This window comes from Parasteatoda tepidariorum, chromosome 9, assembly GCF_043381705.1.
Source record: "Parasteatoda tepidariorum isolate YZ-2023 chromosome 9, CAS_Ptep_4.0, whole genome shotgun sequence".
NCBI lineage: Eukaryota > Metazoa > Arthropoda > Arachnida > Araneae > Theridiidae > Parasteatoda > Parasteatoda tepidariorum.
In genome coordinates, this window is record NC_092212.1 from 53,681,436 (window position 1) to 53,704,362 (window position 22,927).

The following is a 22,927-nucleotide window of genomic DNA, read 5'->3' on the forward strand; positions in this document are numbered from 1 at the left end:
TGTCTTTGATGATAAAATGCTATGTCTTTCATGATAATATACTATGTTTTTGTGCTAGAACATTGTGTTCATTGGCGAGCGAGCGCAGCGAGCCATGGTTCACGGCGTGAACCACATAGGATTGCGTAGCAATTCTCGGGGGTTGGCGAGCGTTAGCGAGCAGGGGGCGGAGCCTCCTAGTATTTAAATAAATGGCCAATAAAATGAAATACAAAAATAATTGAAAAGTAATACGTAGTAACAAAAACAGTGTATTTTTTTTGTATTTTTTTTTGTATTTTTTATTACTCTTCGTCTTGAGTACAAAATAAAATTTGTAATATTTAGATGAAGCGAAGCTGATTCAGAGAAAATTTTGTCCACACATCAGCTTGGGTTGGCCTTTATTTAGGGAAAGTGAGATATAAGAAGCAAACAAGAAAAGATGCTTATCGCTACATTCCACTCTATAGAGGGTTTTAAAAATCGGTATAAGTATTTATTTTGAAGTAGACATTTCAAAATTATTAAAAAAAATTAGTCGAAGTCAGAAAAAGTTCATAATGTCCAATTTCCTCACTTTTTTGGTTCACTATATCCACAAAAAATAACATTATACGTGTATAGCTAGGGACGGGACCAAACATTTTGTTCACTATATCTGGGAGTTCACTCTAAACCGTGTACACTATAGCGGAGTTTGACTACTTCAAATTTTTTCTTGCTTAAACATAAACATTTGTATCATAAATTAAAACTGTATAAAAATTTCATTATCAAACTAAATTTTGAAAAACCAACCGAATAGAACCTGCATACATTATTAAAACCAACTTCCAGTATATTTATGATGAGTATTAGTATTATAAATTTAAACTGTATAAAAATTTCATTATCAAACTAAGTTTTGAAAAGCCAACCAAAAAGAACCTGCATACATTATTAAAACCAACTTCCAGTATATTTATGATGAGTATTTGTATCATAAATTAAAACTGTATAAAAATTTCATTATCAAGCTAAATTTTGAAACATCAAAACAATGTCTCATTTATCTATTAATTATTCATCTAATAAATTGAAAAAATAAACTACACAAACTGCAAACTTAAAAATAATCAAATTTTAACATTACACGAACTTTTCAGTGAAAAGTTATTGATTTTAATAAACTAAATTTAATATTTAGTATTACCAAAACTAATTGTTGCAGAAATTGGGTTCTAGTCACACTTTGGAACCATTTAGTTCGCATAAAAAAACCAGTACTTTTGATCTAATGATTGGATATCCACTTACTGGGACTCAAACTTAATGGTTCATGTGGGTGACCTCAAGTATGCTAATTAGTTTGTGTAGACGGTAATTTAAGTTATGACATCGGACACAAAAATGTACTTTCTGTGGTACATATCATTATTTGTAATCCTTACTCTCAAAATACAGTCAATGCAATATAGGATTAGTAGTTGCAAATTAGGAAAAATGGTCCCAATAGTTTGGTCAGGAGAGTAGCCTAAAGTTTGAACCCCTTAATGTTAATTTATCTTTATTGAGTAATTTAACATAATAACCTAAATGTAATAATGTTAATTTTTGTATAATAAAAAAGTTATGTACTAGAAATTCCAGGAGCTATTTGCCAATTTTATTCAAATTCTGTATTTTTACTACCTAAAATCACATTCTTTAAAATGATGTAAAAAATTGCATACCATACAAACAAAAAATTTTTCGACAGTTATTAATTATGGAATTATCTTAGGATAAAAAAATTTTATTTTAATGTTATTAAATATTAAAATAAACAAAAAGTAAATGTAACATCAAGCGGCCTAAACTTTGGATCACTCTCTTGGCCAAACTATTGGGACCATATTTCTCAGATTGTAATTTTTTTGAGGGTATAACTTATTCAGAGAAAAAAAAATACTTCTTTTTTGTCTGATTCCGAAACTTAAAATATCACCTGCACTGATTAATTTACATATTTGAAGTCACCCATGTGAACCATTAAGTGAGAATCTGACCATGTGAAAATCTGATCATTGGATCAAAAGTTATTCAGGGATTTTAATTTTTTTCCTTCTTTTTATTTTTGCATATTGTATAAAAAAATGCAGAATTTTATAACGTACGAAGTATTTCTTTAATGAAACCAATAAAACATTAGGTCTCCCCCATAAACACTACAAACTTAAGCTTTTTAAAATCTGTCTAAATTATTTTTATGCTTATTTTCACTAAATCTACAAGTCACTGAAATTATGAATAGTCATTAAAGTTTGGATTCCAGTGACTTGGTAAAAGTACAATTCCCTGGTATTACAAATGAAATATCACTATTTAATAATTTATATAGGAAAAAAAATTTCGAAATGCAGAATTTCATAACGTACGAAGTATTCCATGAATGAAATCAATAAAACATTAGGTATCCCCCATAAACACTACAAGCTGAAGCTTTTTAAAATGTAAAATCTGTCTAAAATATTTTTACGCTTATCGTCTCTAAATCTACAAGTCACTGAAACTATGAATAGTCATTAAAGTTTGGATTCCAGTGACTTGGTAAGTACAAATCTCTGGTATAATAAATAAAATATCATTATTTTATGATTTATATAGGGAAAAAAAATGTGTAGCATACTTGAAGATTGGTGAGTATACTTGTTTTCATTCTTACACATTCTATAAAGGCAGAGGAATCCATTACGAACCTAAAAAGATTCAAATGTGATTGTCTAAGTAAAAAACTTATATGGTTAGTAGCATCAAAAAACTTTATAAAACTAGACTTTTTTTTAAATAAAAAACTTGAAATAAACATTATTTTTAAAAATTTACCAAGCAAATTATATCCAAATGACAAAAAAATATGCAACGATAAGCACTATTGGCAATATAAAAACAAACTGTATTTTTGATAAGGCCGTTCTTTAAAAAAAGGTTATACAATTATAACAGTAAAAGAATACAAAATATTAAATTGACAAAACAATCTTTGAAAGAAACACACTTTAAAGCAGCAGAATTTTCAAAAGAAAGAATAAATATAGCAATAAACAAAACGAAGGAAAAAAAAATAAAAATATCACCACCAAAACCGACGTCTTCAGTGGTCATATTTTTATTTTCTTTGATTTCTTTATTGCTATAGTTATAAAATTATATTACTCATAGCAAGTAATGTATTTAAAGATACGATTAATAACTTGTACAGTTACATGTAGTTATCTTGCATACTATATTACTATTGGGACTATATTATACTATATAAGCACATATTTAATTTTTTTAAAAACGACTTTTGTGCCCTTTCACTTTCTGGAGATACTTCACAATTGTATTGGACGGCAAGATGCCCGTATATCTGAGAAGACGATGACGAGCGAAATTTTAAAAATATATATATATTTTTAAAAAAAAACATGTTGATGTGTCCCAAGGGTGGCTACAAGCTATACCTTTCGAGTTGGTCTCTTTGTGTGATATTATCATTTTTAGTTTCTCATGGGCCACTGCTCAGAAGTTGCCAAGACTTTGCAATTATTCTGCCACAGGTCACAATACGAAAATCACCCCCTTGATATACAGATGCAAAGTCCCTAAACTTCTCTGACACACATACAAATCAATTTAAAAGGGAAGAAAAATTTATAAATAATTGATAATGATTTTCAATACAAAATCAAAATTACTATAAATTTTGAAATTTGACAAGTTCAACTGTTAGTAAATTAGATTTTTCATATAACTTGAATTTTCTTTAAAAAAAAGCTTTATACACCAGAAACTTAAAGAACTTCGTGCACATTGCACGAATTCAACATTGTATGAAATTAAAGTTTTTGTTAAAAACATCAAACTTTTTATTTTCATTATTGGTTTTGATTCAAATGTAAATTAAAACTAAAGCAACTGTTCTCAGCCTTTTATCAACTCATATTCTCTAAATACCGAAAAAATATCGACACCCCCATAAACATCAAAAAATTATGTACACTAAAAAATTAATGATTTATTTTTAAAAGTTCAAAAAAGTATTTTTAAAAAGGATATTCATAAACTAATATCTCTTTAACTGAAAGGCAGAAAACTTTACACATGTATTTAAATTAACCATATTAAATTGTTTACACTTTAAGTCAAATGATCTTAGTGTAAAATTTTTTAGATTCTACTTTAATTGTACGTTCGTTCAATATATATATTCATTTAAAGTAATAATAGAAACGATTTAAATCTTACTTATTGGGAAAGAAGAAAATTACTTACTTCAAAAGGATACCTTCCGACTTTCAATAAACTAGAAAACATCATTTTTTAAATATTGAAACCAAAGAGAACAACCAGAGGACAAAACAGATAATTTCAAAACAAGAAAATTGATAACTTAATGTATATAAGCTTCCGACTGCTTACATCTGCACGCAGTTTGCCTAGATGCAACTCAAATAATGCTTATACGTGAATAACACGCAGTTACAAAGTGACTCTTAAAAACAAGGGATCGTATCAAAATTGCACAAAACCGTGATAAAATTTTTAGCATCTCTAATTGTTGTTGTTGTTCATTTACGTCGCACTAGAGCTGCACAATGGGCTATTGGCGACGGTCTGGGAAACATCCCTGAGGATGATCCGAAGACATGCCATCACAATTTTGATCCTCTGCAGAGGGGATGGCACCCCCGCTTCGGTAGCCCGACGACCTGCACGCGAAGTCGAGCACTTTACGGTAGAACAATTTAACGAGGACCAATACCGCACGCCCTCGGTCCCTACGCAGGCTGATCCAAGCGGTCACCCACCCGCACAATGACCATAGCCAGTGATGCTTGACTGCAGGACTTAGCATCTCTAGAAACAGGAATATAAGTCCAATAAATAGTGTTTCTTTTCTGTGTATTAATTTATTAGGATTTACCAAGTAAAGAATCGAAAATATTTCAATTTATTTTTATTATATTTTAATACCTTTAAAAAATTGAGAGATTTTTATTTTTAAATGAATGCATTGCATATTCGAAAAGGAAAAATTAAGCACTTCTTGAAACCAATTAAAAAAGCCCCTTAAGAGCTTTTAAAAACTAAAATAAGCACCTTTAAAAAACGCAACGCATCATGTAATATTTTTTTACTGACCAAGTACATTTTATTTTGTGCTAAATTTAAATAATTGACAGGGCATATCAATCTTTATGATACTCTGATGATTATTTATATTTATGTAATTATTATGATTACGAAAAAAAAAATTATTTCATTATTCTTGGTTGGAATTTATTCCGAAAAAAAACCTATTTCTTTCAGTGGAAAAACAAAATTGACTGGAGCAATAACTATTAAAAAAGACTTAATGAAATTTAAATCAAATAAAATTGTATAAATACAACTAAGTTTATAGTTTTTCAGCATTTTATTTTTTAAAAAAGAAATAACTATTTTCATGTTATTTATAAGTTTTGTTCAGTTTTAAAATCTATGTACAACTTATTTTGAACATCATTTTCTTCCCTTAATAAATATGTACACTTATATGAAGATAAATTTTATATGTACTTATATTAATTTTAGTTTATTAGATTATCTGTTTAAAAACAGAATTATCTGGTTAAGTTTAAGTGGTAATTTTTTTTTTTTTAAATACCAATGTATTTTTAAATAAATTTTGTTTTTAACAATCTCTTGAATAAAAACAAAATTATTTAACAATAACTTGTTTTTTTAATATCTTTGTTATAATATTAGTTAATTCTAAATAAATAAGATTAATGCATAACTATAAAAAAGCTTTTTTTTCAAGTACCCTACATAGGGTATCTGCAACATTCTAGATTTTCAAATTTATGACTTAATGAAGTTACTATTTTCTCCGACAAAAACAGAATAATAAATTTAAAAAGCATTATAATAATATTAATTAAAATGATAGGTATAACCAAAACAGTTATACTCTGCATTTTCATATTTATTGATTTTAAATTTAAAAAACAGAGTAAAGAAAGTCGAAGCAATAAAATAGCAGAAAAAATAATTTCTTCTTCTGCAGAATTATATTCTAAAGATACTTTTCTTGTTCATCAAAAAGGAAAGAAATACTCCCGATTTTTCTGTTCTCATTTCGGTATCAAAAAATTGGTCAGTGACAGACTTGCTTCAGCTACAATTTCAAATTTATAAAATAAAAATAAATAAATAATAATTCTGAAATGACAGAAGTTTAAAAGATATTTCACTCTAGAAATGTTTTTTCTTTCATTTTTTGAAAGTACATCACAATTTTTAAAGAACATTATAAAAAGATTCTATATTTTAATAAAATATGACTCTGAGTGGGGATTTTGTTGTTTCCCTAATTTTTCTTAAAAATTGTACGCAACTAATCATCAATTTGAAAATGAAAATCCAGTGATTTACATATTAAAAATTTCTAGATTTCATAAATTCTAAGAATAATTGCATGCCCAAATAACCTGTATTATAAATATCTATTGAGAAATACTTCTAGCATATTTCTTAAGTTTCCAACTTTTGTTTTAATTTCTTAAAAAATTCATTGAACTGATTTTTCTTTACACTTTTCCATTTTCTTTGTTTAAGAATAATTAAATNTTCATGACTTAATGAAGTTACTATTTTCTCCGACAAAAACAGAATAATAAATTTAAAAAGCATTATAATAATATTAATTAAAATGATAGGTATAACCAAAACAGTTATACTCTGCATTTTCATATTTATTGATTTTAAATTTAAAAAACAGAGTAAAGAAAGAGTCTAAGCAATAAAATAGCTGAAAAAATAATTTCTTTTTCTGCAGAATTATATTCTAAAGATACTTTTCTTTTTCATCGAAAAGGAAAGAAATACTCCCGATTTTTCTGTTCTCATTTCGGAATTAAAAAATTGGTCAGTGACAGACTTGCTTCAGCTAGAATTTCAAATTGATAAAATAAAAATAAATAAATAATTCTGAAATCACAGAAGTTTAAAAGATACTTCACTCCAGAAATGTCTTTTCTTTCATTTTTTGAAAGTACATCATAATTTTTAAAGAATATTATAAAAAGATTTTATATTTTAATAAAATATGACTCTGAGTGGAGATTTTGTTTCGTTTCCCTAATTTTTTAAAAAATTGTAAGCAACTAATCATCGATTTGATAATGAAAATCCAGTGATTTACATATTAAAAATTTCTAGATTTATTTCATAAATTCTATGAAAAAGTGCATGTCCAAATAACCTGTATTATAAATATCTATTGAGAAATACTTCTATCATATTTCTTAAGTTTCCAACTTTAATTTCTTAAAAAATTTATTGAACTGATTTTTCTTTACACTTTTCCATTTTCTTTGTTTAAGGATGATTAAATAGGTGAAAAAAAAACTATTTTATTTCTTTAAAATTTTATTATAAACATTTAAAAAATATTCACATTTCTTTGCTTGGGTTGTAAGAAATGAGTAACCTATTGTCTTTAATCAGTTTTTCTCATTGTGGAAGAAACTTGCCATCCCTGAATACAAGTATATTAAAATTTAGAAAACAGGCTAAAAGCATGCATGCAAGAAAATACTCGAAAGAAAATACACGCAATGTTTAATCTTCATTGAAAAAAAAAAAAAAAATTTCTTTAAAAAAAAAAAAAAAATTCAAATGTGATAAGTAACAAAGACAGTTATAGAAAAAATACAATTGGTGAGTTTATTTCCATCACCCAAAAGTATGTTACAAACTTTCAGAACAAGTGATATTAGGTCTTTATTCTGGAGACTTAAATTAAAAACGTACTATGTAATAGAAAGAAAAAAAAAAGACATGAAATAGATGACAAAAAATTTATTTAAACATTTACAAGTGTCATCCAAATCATCAAGATAAATTATGAATTAGAATTAGGACCCTTCTTTCGGCCAAATGTTACAACTACATTTACAAATCTTCTATTGAACTGCATTCTTCGCTTGGCACGTCCTGTCTTCTTTTTCTTTTTTTCTTGCTTTTCAACCTGTTTAATGATGAAATAGAAGAAAAATTAATTGCAAATAGTTCTTGAGAAGGAAAAAAAAAAGAAAACAAAGCAATACTAAATTGCATTAAAATGATCATTATTAGCAGATGATAAAGATAAGGATAACAGCAATTATGATATCAACATAAAATGATTATAATTTAACAAAATTTACCTTTGGTGTCTGGCCTTTTACTTTTCCAGCACGAGCCAATGATCCGTGAACTTTGCCTATTCAAACAAGAGAAAAAGGAAGTAATCATGAAAAAGAATGAATTCAAAAGGCACATCAATATATTACTATTATGAAATAAAATACGAAATTTTTTGCAAAAACAGTCAAATAATAAACTTTAAATCAATACTAGTCAGGCAAAACAGACAGCCCTGCTCTGAAAAGTCAATTAACATTGAGAAGTTAACTTTAAAGAACAAGATTTACTTAGGGTAAAAGTTTATCTTATCTTCAATCTTGAATGTGATTTTATTTCACCAGTTAAAAAACAAATTTAGAAGTTAGTGCACTTTAAATAAAAAAAATTCAAAACATTTTCTAAGAAAATAGAAGACAATTAGTCCTTACAAACAAATTAAAAATTGCAACCCACATTTTTTCTTGCCATTCACAGTGTGAGTTTCAGCGTGATCCAGGTTTCACAACATCACAAGCATAGTCAATTAACTTATTTAATCTATGCTTGCATAGAATATAAATTTGAGGTATGAAAGTTAAACTCACAATGTCACAAAATGTGTCAATACAAAAAATTACATGCAGCACTTAACTCTAGTTGAAATTTGTAGAATTAACTCAATGCTAGTTAAAACTCCAAATCCAGATTAAATCAATGTCTAATGCATTCTCAATAAAACAGAAAATGAATAAAAACAAAATTCTTTCAGTGAATTGAACCAGCCACATAATTCAATTTTAACAAAAACTAACTATACTAATAATTATATTTAATCCTTTTTCTTTTATGTAAATATGTTCACAAAAGATTGTAACATATAAAAAAATTTTCACTGTGCAACCAAAATATGCTAAGATTAACTAATTTATATTTTATGTGCATATAAAATTAAAAGCTTTCCGACAGCTAAATTTGGATTATTCACCATGCTTTACCTCATTAATTAGAAAAATAGATAAATTACTGAGCAACTTTGACTTTAGCAAAATCTTTCCTCTCCTTTTGGGCTAAAAAAAAAAAAGATTTAGACAGAATCACCCTGCCCTTTATTATATACAGACGTGCCAACCTAGGAAAATTAACATTCAGGAGTTTCCTTAACAAGAATTCAGGAGATTTCAGGAGGGATAANAAGTCAAAATTATTTGACGGCACGTTTGTGACTTCCTTAAACAATTTTTTAGAAAAAATGGCACGTTGTTGTATAAAGGTTCGCCACCCCTGCACTAGATAGTTTCAAATACTTAACCTATACTGAGTAACAGAAGAAAATTGATGTCTTCTGGATGCTCTACATTTATTTTATCTCATCAAATTTACAAACAACCATTCTAAGAAGTTTTGTGGGTGAGGATTTTCAAAGCAATGAAAGAGGGGCTTGCTCGAAAAACAGATGTCGGGAAGACTTAAGAATGATTTTAAAACGAAATAAAAGATTAGTAGACTATTTCTTTGGATAACAGTCAATCATTACTTATTAATTTGATTTATAGTTTAATATTTTTAATGCCTACTAAATAAATTTTCTCATTGTAGTATCTCGGTTTTGTATCTGGAAAAAATCTTTTTTTCCAGAAACAAAGAAAATAAATGGGATAAAATAGAAGAAACTAAAAATTATCAATACAATTGTTTTATTAATAACTTGAATCACTGTTTTCAACAATATTGAACATTATCATATAGCGTTATTCTAAACTAGTGCTTTAAGTAACATAAGACATGCTTTATCGCAGATCGTACAGCAAAGGAAGGACACATTTTAACAATTATAATCTGTTTAAAAATAACTTATAACATTTCTATATTCATTAGTGGGTAAATTCTTTATCTGTAATTTATACTACTCTAATAAATACAAATTAACTAAAATGGCTCTATCTTTTTAAATGACCTTGCAATTTAAAATACACACTGAGTTAAGGACTATAGATCATACCATGGTATATAAAAGAAGTAGTTATATTATCAAAATACCTCCTCTAAGTTTTACACTGAAATCAACTGTTGCACCTTCAGTTAAACATTCTGATACACTTTGGTCATCTTCAAGAGGTGAACCACCGAAGTAAAGAACAATTTCTTCTTTGTCTATTCCTTCAACCTCTTCAATAAGATTCTACAAACATAAAGAAAAAGAAAATAGTTTAATAAATTTAATAAAAGCAAATCTTTATTAAAATATAAAAAACAAGAAAGAAGACCCATTTTTGCAAAACAAAAATAATGTATGTAATTCGATTGAAAAATAACTAGGATGACTAATAAATTTAATTGTTTTTAAACAAGTGTACGCACAAATATTAAAATAAATAAGATGGTTGGATTTGATATTGGTCACAATCTGATATTTTTGAAAAAGGTTGAGCTAGTTCAGTACAGAGCAAAATAGCACTATTTTTCTGTTATCCCTTCTTTTTTTTAGCTATTATATATTTTTAATTTGTGTGCCAAATTTTGCTTCCTATGTTTAAAGATTAATATTAAATAATTAATGAAATGTAAGAATCCAATTTTAAGGTTTAAAATCAAGTATGTGTCAGCATCATCTAACATAAAATATTAAGCAATTAATAGGGTAACAACAGGTAGGTTTTTCTATTCAGTCGCAATTTTACCTCAATTAATTTTGTTAAAGTATAAACTTGAAGATAGGTCTTACTTCAAAGCTGACTAATTGAACTGATATCAAAGATTTAATATTTTGAAGTTAAAAATCTGTATTAGATAATTTGAAGTAACTGACTACAGAACAGATGTAACGAATACTGATTTGGCTAAATAACTGAATAATCAGAAGAAGAAAAAAAACCAGCCGAATAGTGGGATCCATCACAGATGATATTCTTTAGTCTTTAAATTTGCAGCTTTATATGTTTTGTAAATTTTCATTGTATTATACTTTTAAAATACTCTTGAATAACCTAACTTTTCTTAACATAATTTTAAGTATTGTTTTTAATATAATCCTTTATATGCTAAAAAAATGAGAAAAAAATGTAAAATTAATTGCATATGCATATAATATATTAAAAATAGTTTCTTTAAAAAAGGATACATTGTTGTAATTATTAATATACAGTCAAACCTCGATATCTCGAACTTGAAGGGAGAGGAGAAAAAATTTGAGATACCGAAAATTCGAATTATCGAATATCGCATGTTATCGATGGCAGAATAAAGAAAAATGCTCTTTACATACCTTATTTACTATTCCATATTTATTCGAAAAGCACTTTTTACACTTTCATTTAAAAAAAGATTCAATTGTTGTTTGCTTTAAAGATGCGTAAGAAAGTTTGTCTATAACACTTCTTAAGTGGACTATAACTTTAAATGTCTCCTCTGACATACTTGGCTGCATCTCAATAAATCTCCTTACAGTGTCCACTGCAGAAAGTGCATGTTTTTTAGTAACATTCGGCAGTAAATCTTCGATTTCCTCATCTTCTGACAAGAAGCTTTAATTTGAGCGATGATATCATTGCCATCCAACTGACCACACACTGTTACCGCATCATCTACGTTTACAAAGTCTTGAAATTCCAGGTCATCGCGTTTCATGAGTCCAGTCAATCTGTCCCAATCATTTTCGGTGTAGTTTTCAGCAGAATTAACGATATTGATTGTTTGACTACTTTCGTGATCTTTAATGAATACACATAATTTCATGCCTTGTCAGCCATTCTTAAATTTATTTTTTTTGGAATATTTTTTTTAATTTTAGAAAAAAAATCTACACTATTTATGAGAAAAAGAATTCAAGTTATCGAGGGATTAGAAAAAAAAAATTTGAAATCGATGTTAGACTGTATGTATGTATGTATATATTTATAATGCATTTCAGAATCAATGAATGTCTATTATCAATATACAAGTACATTTTCATAAAAGTTTAGAGGTTTTGAAAACATATACCAGATACCTCAATGTTACACCTAAAAAATATTTAATAAAAAAAAATAGTACTAAAAAATAAACTTACTTTTAAATGAGAAATTTTTTCATCTCCCACCTCATAAGAGTGTGTTTCTTGTCCTCTCAAAAATATATGCATTGTTGTACCTGTAGAAAAGATTCAATAAGTTGCAGTTAAAAAACTATTGTAAATTCTATTTTTTTCTATTTTAAATTCTATTTCAGAATTTCTAAACTTTAAATAACTATATCATTAATCACAAGAATATATTGATCACAAGTTAGCAAACGTAGGAAAACAAATTATTTTGAATTCCTAAGTAAACCAAATCTTTACTAAAAAATATCTTTTTATTAATTAAGCACTTTATTACTTCATATAAAAAGTTTGTCTGCTCATCTAGGATTCATGATGTCATACTATAAAATTCTTCAGAATATTTTATTCCTCGCAAAATATCAAAATAAGAAAGCAATTATTGGCAGAATAATAACCGAGTCTGCAACTTCCAAGAGCGGCAAGAGAAACTAAAAAAAATATCACAAAAGTGAACTAATTCGAAGGGTATAAGTGACCAAGCAAACCTCAACAAGTTATATATATTTAAAAAATGTAGCAAGTTTAAATTCTATTTGACGCCTTGGCGATAGTAGTTGACACTGATCATGATACAATTTCTGTACTGTGATCTGCCACACTAGCTACAATAAACAATCGTCAAGTTGATTTTAAATCGCAAAAAAAATTAAATAAAAAAAGTTTTAAAAAAAACCATGTAGGGGATTACCTGGAGGTGGCTCCAGTGGATATTTCCATATTGTGATCTGGCGAGCCAACTACAATCATCAAGGTGCCAAATATAGATTTTAAACTTTTAAATGTTTTTTTTCTTCCTTTTTTTAAATTTGCGTTTAAAATCTATTTTGCACCTTGGCACAATACAGAAATATCCGTGTTAAGAATTACATCTTTCGAGTTGGTCCCTTTCTGTGATTATTTATTTATTTATTTTTTTGTTTCTCATCGGCCAATGCTGGAAGATACCAAGGCTTAGCGATTAATCTACCACAGACCATAATATTGGAAATTTTCCCTGGCTGCAAGTTATTTCGTTCTGTTAGGTTTGCATTAGTTTCTTGTGGCCACTGCTCAGTAGCAGCACTACTCTAAAAAAATTTCAAGACTCAGCTGGCTTTTATACCAATTAACACAATCTAGCATTATTTACCAAAAATTTATAGTTCACTGACACCAAAATGTATCTTTCTATAATAATAGATTCCATAATAAGTTAATTTTTTTTCCTTCATTTTTTAAAATTTTTTTTCTTCAGCAAACAAGAAAAAAATAATTGTTAACTAGAAAATAATTGATAATTGGAAAATAATAATTGTCTTTTTGCACCTATCACTGGATCCCCTAACATATCTAAATTATCTTTACTTTGTTCAGCATTTTAAAACATGACAGGAAAATGAAAACAAACAAATTTCGATACAACAATAGTACAAGGTTTGTTTGTTTATTGTACTGAAATTCAGTCGATCCCAAACATGGTGCAACTTCACTCATAGATCACTCTGCAATAATTAATTTGGAAATGAGATTAACTGATGAAGTTTAGTCTCAAGATTGATTTCAGTCTCCAGGACTGAAGAGTGGCACCCATGCTTGGAAATGGGGATATTCCTGTACTTTCCTTATCGTTAAACTTGCAAATTCAAAATACGACAACATGTAGATGTTTTCCCAGGGGTGACTACGAGTTATACCTTTCGAGTTGGTCCCTTTCTTTTTTTCCAAGACTTGGTGATAATTCTGCCACAGATCATGGAACGAAAATCTCCCTGCAATTGCAGTTGGTGCGACATATCACGATACGGAAATATCACCTAAATGATGATTCACATAAAAATTTAAGAAGAATTTCACCAAATAAGCAAAAATTTATCAATTACTAAACTGCCACACTAGATAAACAATGAAGATTAAAACTTGAGAATTAACTATAATTATTAGCGGATAGCAATCATTGACAAATAACACGGGTTTATATTTCTCTGTAGTTTCGAGAAGGAGTTCTGCTATGGTAGCAAAAGCAATGCATTAAAATTTGATTCAATAATAAAGAGACTCGTTGACCACTTCCTACAAATAATAGATACATATTAAATGTCAGATTAAGCAATGGTCAGTGATTAAAATTTTGATTAATATTTTATTAAGAAAATTCAATTTGTTTTCAATATCTCGGCTTAATGACTACCACTGATAATATATATTTCGCATGAAAGTTAAATGTTGGAGGATATGTATTTCCTTTCTTTTTCTGTAAATAACAACTGATGTTAAAATAAAAGTATGTACTGTAAAAACAATTGCAAAGTAAATTAACATAAAATTATTGCACAAGGCAATTCGACTAACTCAACCAATCGGTCAATTGCACAACCGAAGAGGAGGAAATAATCATTGTTGACAACTAATATAATCACATAAATTATTTCAAAAACAATTATTTATGAAAAGTAATAAATTACTGTACCGTTTTACTCCAAATGAAGTATAAAATTTAAATTTTAATTAACAATAAGCAAAAGTTACACGAACGTGCTCGTTCTTCGACAATTTAGAGTAGGGTTGAGTTGCTTTTTCCTTCTCGTGAAGGAATAATAATTAAATTATCATTTGATATTAATTTATATTTTAATTAATATTTAATTTTAAAATATTTTATTTAGTTAAAAGAATTAAAATCAGTTTATTGAAAACAGTTTTTTTTTATTATCCACAAAAAAAATCATGCACTCTTTTCGTTCGTAAAAAACCATTTAACCAGCATGAAAACTGCTGCTTACGTTTCAACAGTTTATTCCGTGTAGTCAAAGTCTGAATTAGCCAAGAATCAAGAAGATTGGATAAAACAGAAATTTTAATAATACATCAAATACAGCAAATGGGGGAAAAAGTGAACAGGGATTTGTTGACAAACAGAATCTTAAAATCATCACCACATTGAGGCAGTCTTCAAAAAAATTTTAGCGTAAAGAAATGACCAAATAAAAGGGCGAATAGATGTATCAATTTTTCTTATCTTATTCTTAATTTTTCATCAATATTTTGAAGTATATATTTACGCATTGAACCATGGACAGTGATGATATCGGTTTATCCGCTGAAGCTATGAAAGCTTTACAAGAATTTATGCTTGAACAAACACTTTCAAACAGCACATCTGATAATTTACTCGAAGAAGACTGGGTAATGTGAAAGTTTATACTATTGTGCCCTAAATTATGCTATATTTGAATTATTGATTGACAAGTTAAACAATAGATGTCGCAAATAAAAAACTGAACTGAGTAAAAAAAAATTTTCCTTTTACTTCAATGTATAAAACTCGGCATTGTTTAGTTTATATCCCTGTATTACTAATATCAAAGTGTATCCACAATTTTTTTTATTAACAGAATGTGTTGAAAATTTTATTTTTCTACGCTGGTCGAATTTAAAGAAGGCGAACTAAAAGGAAAATTTCCTTATAGGTATCTGTTTATCGATAANGCTACCGTAAAGTGCTCGACTTCGCGTGCAGGTCGTCAGGCTACCGAAGCGGGGGTGCCATCCCCTCTGCAGAGGATCAAAATTGCGATGGCATGTCCTCGGATCTTCCTCAGGGGTGTTTCCCAGACCGTCGCCAATAGCCCACCGTGCAGCTCTAGTGCGACGTAAATTAACTACAACAACAACAGAAAACTGAACTAAGTAAAAAAAAAATTTCCTTTTACTTCAATGTATAAAACTCGGCATTGTTTAGTTTATTTCCCTGTATTACTAATATCAAAGTATATCCACAATTTTTTTTATTAACAGAATGTGTTGAAACTTTTATTTTTCAACGCTGGTCGAATTTAAAGAAGGCGAACTAAAAGGAAAATTTCCTTATAGGTATCTGTTTATCGATAAAAAAAATCACCAAATTTTTGTGACAGCCACTATCACTGAAGGGAATCATCTTGAAGGGTGTAACGTAGGCACTTCAGTGCACTACATCTTTCTCAGAGCTCATTCTAGGTAGAAAAAAGGGCAGGGTGCAAAAATTTTAAAAAAAGGGGCATTATTATTCTAAAAAGGCAATAATTTCTTTCTATGGGCTTTACATGTTCTATTAAAAAACATTGTTAATTAGTAAGAGAAATTTTTTTTTTACTTTACTGAAAGTAGCAAAGAAATCATATTAATTACTAATTTTTATTAATAAATTAACATATATATCGAGTAAATGAGCTAATTAGCTTAGTAATTTATATAAATGCATGCATATATTAATAAAATAATAAATGTATGTTTTTAAGTGTCTGTAGTTATGATTTAATAATTAAAATGATTAATATTAATTATGATTTAATGATGGTGGAAGTAACAGCAAACTTTCAAAGACAAGTGCAACAAGGGGGTTGATGGCTATTCTTCCTTTCCCATATAAATCTGTGTATTGACAGCAATGACAAACTAAATAAAAAGAGTTGAAAATAAAAAAAGTTTAAGAAATCCATTGTAGAGTTTGGGTAAAAAAATAAAGAAGGGTTGAGAAAAGAAAGGGCAAAAAGGGTAAGGAGTCTATTACATCAGGACACTAATTTACCTCAGGGGCAACAGGGTGGATTATTTTGACTAAAAGGGCAGCAGGGTGCTGCACCCTGTTTACCCTGCCTAGAATTAGCTGTCTTTCTTTTAAAAAATTTTTAAGTTAAAAAACCCTTTAGCTCTTTAAAAAAAGTAGTTTGTGGGAACCAACATCGCTATAAAAACATCCCGAAATAAAATAACAGAGCTAGTTAAGTAAAGAGAATATCATAGTTTAAGCACTGAAGTGATGATTCTTGAAATCAGTTTATTTTATGTACATTTTTGCAGTTTTATTGGCATTTAGAATTATTTTCTTTTAGTTATAGTGCTTAATATAATAGATAAATACTGTGTAGAAGGTTTTAAATTCATATTTCTGCTAAAAAATTTACAACCTTAGTTATTTTAATTGTTTTATGCTTGTGTCCCTTAAAATTCCAGAGCTTGAATATTTGTATTACATGGTATATCCAATTTATGTCTAAAATTCATATCAAAACTTTAGCTGAAGCTGCAAAACATCATCATTGGTACAACAGCCCAAGGTGGGTCTTGGCTTTTAATATTTTCTCCTTTTGTTGCCAGTTCGCAGTTCAATACCCTGATTGTTTTAAAATCTGCATTATTGGAGTCAGACCACCGAAGTTTTGGATTTAGCAATAAGATCAAGATTATGTCCACTTGATGTACTACTTACTTATAAGTAATTTAGTACTATGTCTTAAACTTTTGGATTAGGTTCATTTAAATTTATGCTTGCCCTACTTCGACAATAGAAAAAAACTTTTTTTTTCTTCTAAAAATATAATAGTATCTATTCAGTAAAAAAAAAATTTTTGTTTGCAATTGCAAAATACTATTTTGTGACTTTAAAATAGAACTTTTGTAATAGAAGGACAAATTTCGATTCTACAATTTTAATTTGATAGCGTTTCATATTCAATTATTTAAAAGAGTATCACATGGTTTTTCTTTAACATTTTGGTTTATTAGTTTTTAATTGCAATGCTGAAAATATTGTAAAAAATTGGCAATCTTGCAAATAAATATTTTTTTCTCTCATACTGGTAATATTTTTTAATTGCATCTAGATTATTGTGTATTATCTAGAGAATTCGTTTATTAATTGAATTTCATGGATAATCATATTTTAATTCTGTTTAAAGAAATGGATATAACAGTTACAATGATATTTACTTTAGCATTGGAGAAAAAAATTTAAATCTACATGGGTTTTTGTGTTTTTTATAAATAAAACCCTAAAAGAATTGGTACCAAAACCAACTGTATTTTTTTACGTTAATTTGTAATATTTCAAAAATAAAAGGGATAAATAAATAATAGTTTCTGGAGCAAATTTTTACAATGGCTCTGTGAGTAGATATGCATTACTGCTACTACTCTAGATTCAGGTATTTTACAAATTGAGCTATTTAGCAACAAACACATTAGTGTGGGCCTTGGATAATTTTCAGTGCATGCATATGGGTTTATATTATCAAACATTGAAATCTTTTTATTTGTACTATTAATGTATTAAAAATAAAAAATAATAATAATAGTTTGTAAAGCAAATTTTAACAATGGCAATGTAAAAATTTGCTTCATTAAAAGTACTACTGCAATTTCGCTAAACTGAATACCTTCTATTTTTCATATTTTCTATCAAGCCCAATTGTAGTTTGTAAAAATGCAGAAATACTCATATTTGAAAGCAGGATTCTCATAAGAGAGAAATATTACTTTTTTTAAACAAATATTTTTTTAATTGTTAAGCAGGAAAATAAAACATAACTTCATTACTTAAAATAGTTAAATTTAGCATAAAATATATTTGTTAAAAAAAACTTAACTACTTTTAAATTAATTACACAGGAACTCAGTCAATTTTGGTATGATGATGAGACATCTACTTTTCTTGCTACTGCTGCTCTCGATTCTGTTAAACATATCGAAACCAAAAGGTATTATATTCTTTCTTCAACAAGTTTGCAAGCATAAATTTTATCTGCAATTTTACATGAATGTTTTGTTTTTTTTTGTATATAAAGAATAAAAAATAAACATAATTTTTTCAGTAGTATTATTAAAAAATAAATAGAAAATATACTGTAGCAGGGTTTCCACAGGTGACTAAAATGCAACTACTTGCAACTATTTTTGACCTGAGGCAACTATGGCAACTTTTTTTGCCTAAAAAAGCAACTATTTTCAAGAAAAGGAGACTATTGGGAGACTTTTCTGTGCTCCAGCAATGTTTTTTTTATTATTTTTTTTAGCATGAATTGAGTTGACAAACTGCGGCAGCTTCTGCACATTATGAATTTTTTTCTTTCTTAAATAACAAAATATTGAATTGCAAATTTGAGTCATCACTTTTTAATGTGCTCAATTTGCACAAATTCTATTGTGAATCTATTTTGTTTCTCAATCGCCTTTTCAACAGTTATTGCAACAAAATTATGCATGATTAAAAGAACCCAATTTTTAATACGATACTATGGTGCATGAATTTCGAATTTTAGTAATCACCTTTTAATAAATATATATATAATTGCTAAATCAATTATTGATAAAAGGGAAAATTAATAGAAAGAGTATGTTTTTTTAACAAAATATTATTTTTCTGAATTAATTCTAGCATTTAAAAGTATTTAATGTTCTGCAAACATACTAATTTTTTTATATTAAAATTTAGTGCTAGAACACTAACGTTTATTTAAAATATATCATACTGGCCATCAACTTGACTAAATAGATCATAGTATATTACAATGAAGTCATTTAATAAAATTTTAGTCATAATATTGCAAAATTTTTGTTCTTATTTAGGCAACTATTTTCATAATTTTAGGTGACTATTTTCATACTATAGGCTACTAGAAGCAACTATTTTGTTCATTTTTTATTGCCCTGTGTAGAGAAAACATACAATGAACATATGAAACACTAATGTGTATTTATAATATCCCTTATAATTTCCCAATGTATTAAATTATTTCAGAATAGCCTGTGTGTCAAGTCCATCAGTTTACCATAAATTGTTAAAGTTCTGTCCTGATGCTGAAGGAATTTATCTTTTTGAGTATGATAAAAGATTTCAAGAGAAATATCCAAATGGATTTGTATTTTACGATTACAAATATCCTGATAATGTGGATAAAAAATTCAATTCTTATTTTGATGTTGTAGTAGCTGATCCACCATTTTTATCTGAAGAATGTTTGGAAAAATTTGCAAAAACTATTTCCATACTGACAGACAAGAAAATAATTCTGTGTACAGGTAAGATAATGTATTTGTTAATTGAAATTTTTGAAAACAAAATTTTTAATATAATATGAAGAGATAAAATTAGACTAGGTATGCTATTTTTTTCAAGACATTCATTGTTATTGAACTAAACGAGGCTTTATTTTATATTTTAAAGCAACAACCCTCATAACAAATGAATATATATATATATATATGTATATGTGTGTGTATACAATCCAGGGTGTCCTGTGGATGACTGACTAATTTCAAAATTCAATCTCTGAAACAAATGGTATATCTATTGTAAAAGTTGCAACTATTTTTAAATTGTTACAAAAAATGCCTAAAGATGGCACTGTACAGAAGTCTTGAAAACTACAATCAAACTGTTATATTCCAGTACAGAAATGCGCTTTCTTCAATTGAGTACAGCTTAAACCTCCGAATCTTCTATGACTAAATTGTTCCCTGTTTTAATACTAAAGCTGATCACTCCATTAATTAATGTCTTTCAGCGTCATCCCTCGACAATCTTTGCCGCTAAATTCCAAAATTTCTGTTGAAAATTTTTATTGCTTTCACAAAAAGCATGCTGTTTGTTTTATTTTTCTATAGTCCTTTGTTTCCGAGATTTTCAATTATAAAATCAGTTTGTCATCCACTGATCACACCCTGAATATATATAGATATTTTTTTTAAAAATGTAATAAAAAAGAATATGCTGATTAGCCAATAAATATTATTACTTAATAAAACTTTTCATACACTCAAATAGTTTTTAAATATTTACTAAAAATTTTAAGCATTTAATTTTTTTCATGACAATTTGAGTGTGTTGAATTTTTTACAAACTCTTCCTTTTGTATATTCAAATGCTTTTTTAAAATGCAAAATACTGTTTCTAGTGTTTAGTTATTTTTAAAAATTTATAAATATAATTTTTGATTGTTTTTATTAATTATTCCTGAAATATATAATTTAAAATAGTAATTTATTCCTGGAGATTTCTTAACAGTCACAGTTTTGAAATGTGGTGATTTACGTTAAATGTTATGTTAAGATATATTATATTGATATATCTTATTAAGAAATTATTAATACTTAGTATAATATTTACGCTTTGTTTTGAAGGCTATAAAAAAACTTATAAATGTCTTATTTTTTTTACAGGTGCAGTTATGGAAGAATTAGCTATGAAGCATTTAAATGTCCATCCTAGTTCTTTTATACCCAAGCATAAAAGGAAATTAGGCAATGAATTTAGATGTTATGTAAATTTTAATTTTGAAAATAAATAGCAATTTTAAAATCTTTTTTTTTTTTTTTACCAATTTTTATGATAAATAATATAATACTTTAATGGAAACTTCTTGATATTTTTAAACTGAAAAACTAATAACTATATTTTTCTTACTATATTTAATGAACTAAAATAAAATCAAAAATTGAAAGGAATTAAAGAAGGTTTTGCATTTTTAAAAGTTACTGGAAAGCTCAATCGAGCACTTGATTTGCCAAACCCAGTGTTCGATTTGCTCACCAACCCACATAATTGCTTTTCATTCATCATCTTTCCCCTTAAAAGTCTATACTTTTCACTAAAACACAAAACATTTCGTTGACAAAATATACTATTCTTGTAGCTTTATGTAAGAAACTTTTGTCAATTTATTAATCATAACGAAATCTACAATTACCTGGATTTGAAAAAATATATAATTTAAGAAATACAAAGTGTGTGACTAAATAAGAGGAAATTTTTATTGCTCTTGAATTAAGTTTTTTTTAATTTTGAAAGCTTTCAATATGAATGTTAAGGTTTACGACTTACTGTCAGCATATAATCTCTTCTTTCTCTTTAATACTTTTGATTGACATTTACTCAAGTGCAAGCTTTTAAAATAAAGATCTTGAGAATGAACAATAAATTTTCTGCAACAATGAATATCAATATATAAAGCAAAAAAAATTTAGGGTTAGAGTATTTAAATTTGCAATAAATTTCGAATAACTAGGAATTCTGGGGAAAAGAAATTTTTTACAAGGATAAATATATAGTCAATATTTAAAGCAAAAAAAAACTGAGTAAAATTTACGATAAAAATTCTTAAATTTGCAATAAATTTTGAACTAACTGGAATTTTGAGAAAAAACTTGTGTTATGTTCGCAAATAAAAATGGCTTTTTCAGAAGGTCAAAATTTAACTCTGGTGTTTTATTTTAGCATGCTACAGATCGACCAAACATGATATTTCTTTACTACAAATTTAAATCGAATCATTTATTGAATACCAAATTTTTTTACTCTTTCGTAACCCTGTAAAACTTATTGTTCTTGATCTGCAGAACGAAGTGTAGTGTTTAAAAAAATAACTTAAAACTGCAATAACTTTCAAACAGATTTAAAAAAAGAAGCTCCTGTTAAGTTCATTAACAAAACTGGTTTTTCAGCAAGCCATATTTGAACTTAAGTTGCATTCCAAGGCCAATGACCCATATGGTATTTTTTATATCAAGCTTAACAGTTAGTAATTCTTGCACTAACTATTGAATTTTTATTTTATTTTATTCCATCTTATTCCCTGTACATTTTCGTACAAACCTTCGTAATTTCAGGCTAGTTTTGTGCAGTTAAAAAAAAAAAATTTAACCCAAGTTTAACACCAAAGCTCACAGTTGTCTGCATCGGAAAAAAAGCTGACCAAAGGTCTAAGCATTTTGATAAACTGTGTATTATGCAATTCCTAGCAGTTCAGAGACTCGTTACTAATATGAAGTCAAATTTGCAAAATTTAATAACCTTTGACTAAACATGCTTAAAATTCAAACAATTGTAAAAATACCAGATTTTGATGATTAGCTGAATGTAGTTGTACAACTTGTCTCTTTAAAACATTATTACCTTAACATTTTTAGTTTTATAAATTC

General features: G+C 27.4%; 3 protein-coding genes across 3 annotated transcripts in view; 1 reads left to right on the forward strand and 2 right to left on the reverse strand.

Moving 5' to 3' along the window:
* Positions 1-4,416, reverse strand: part of LOC139426431 (NADH:ubiquinone oxidoreductase subunit V3) — a 6,636-nt gene extending 2,220 nt beyond the window's left edge. The window contains exons 1-2 of the mRNA XM_071185301.1: positions 4,258-4,416; positions 2,630-2,699 (exon numbers count right to left, since the gene is read on the reverse strand). Of these exons, the coding sequence (XP_071041402.1) occupies positions 2,630-2,699; positions 4,258-4,302 (115 nt within the window). The 5' untranslated portion in view covers positions 4,303-4,416. The remainder of the gene's footprint in view (positions 1-2,629; positions 2,700-4,257) is intronic.
* A 3,399-nt stretch (positions 4,417-7,815) lies between these two features.
* Positions 7,816-14,795, reverse strand: LOC107452315 (ribosomal protein S30). The gene is made up of 5 exons (XM_043052928.2): positions 14,661-14,795; positions 12,182-12,261; positions 10,174-10,315; positions 8,178-8,233; positions 7,816-7,999 (listed from the first exon to the last, which is right to left on the reverse strand). The coding sequence occupies exons 2-5, from the start codon at positions 12,251-12,253 to the stop codon at positions 7,874-7,876; spliced, it is 396 nt and encodes a 131-aa protein (XP_042908862.1). The 5' UTR covers positions 12,254-12,261; positions 14,661-14,795; the 3' UTR covers positions 7,816-7,873.
* Positions 14,796-15,011: 216 nt separating this feature from the next.
* LOC107452314 (EEF1A lysine methyltransferase 1) lies at positions 15,012-21,316 on the forward strand. The gene is made up of 4 exons (XM_043052920.2): positions 15,012-15,376; positions 18,620-18,708; positions 19,749-20,029; positions 21,170-21,316. The coding sequence occupies exons 1-4, from the start codon at positions 15,263-15,265 to the stop codon at positions 21,295-21,297; spliced, it is 612 nt and encodes a 203-aa protein (XP_042908854.2). The 5' UTR covers positions 15,012-15,262; the 3' UTR covers positions 21,298-21,316.
* Positions 21,317-22,927: the final 1,611 nt, after the last annotated feature.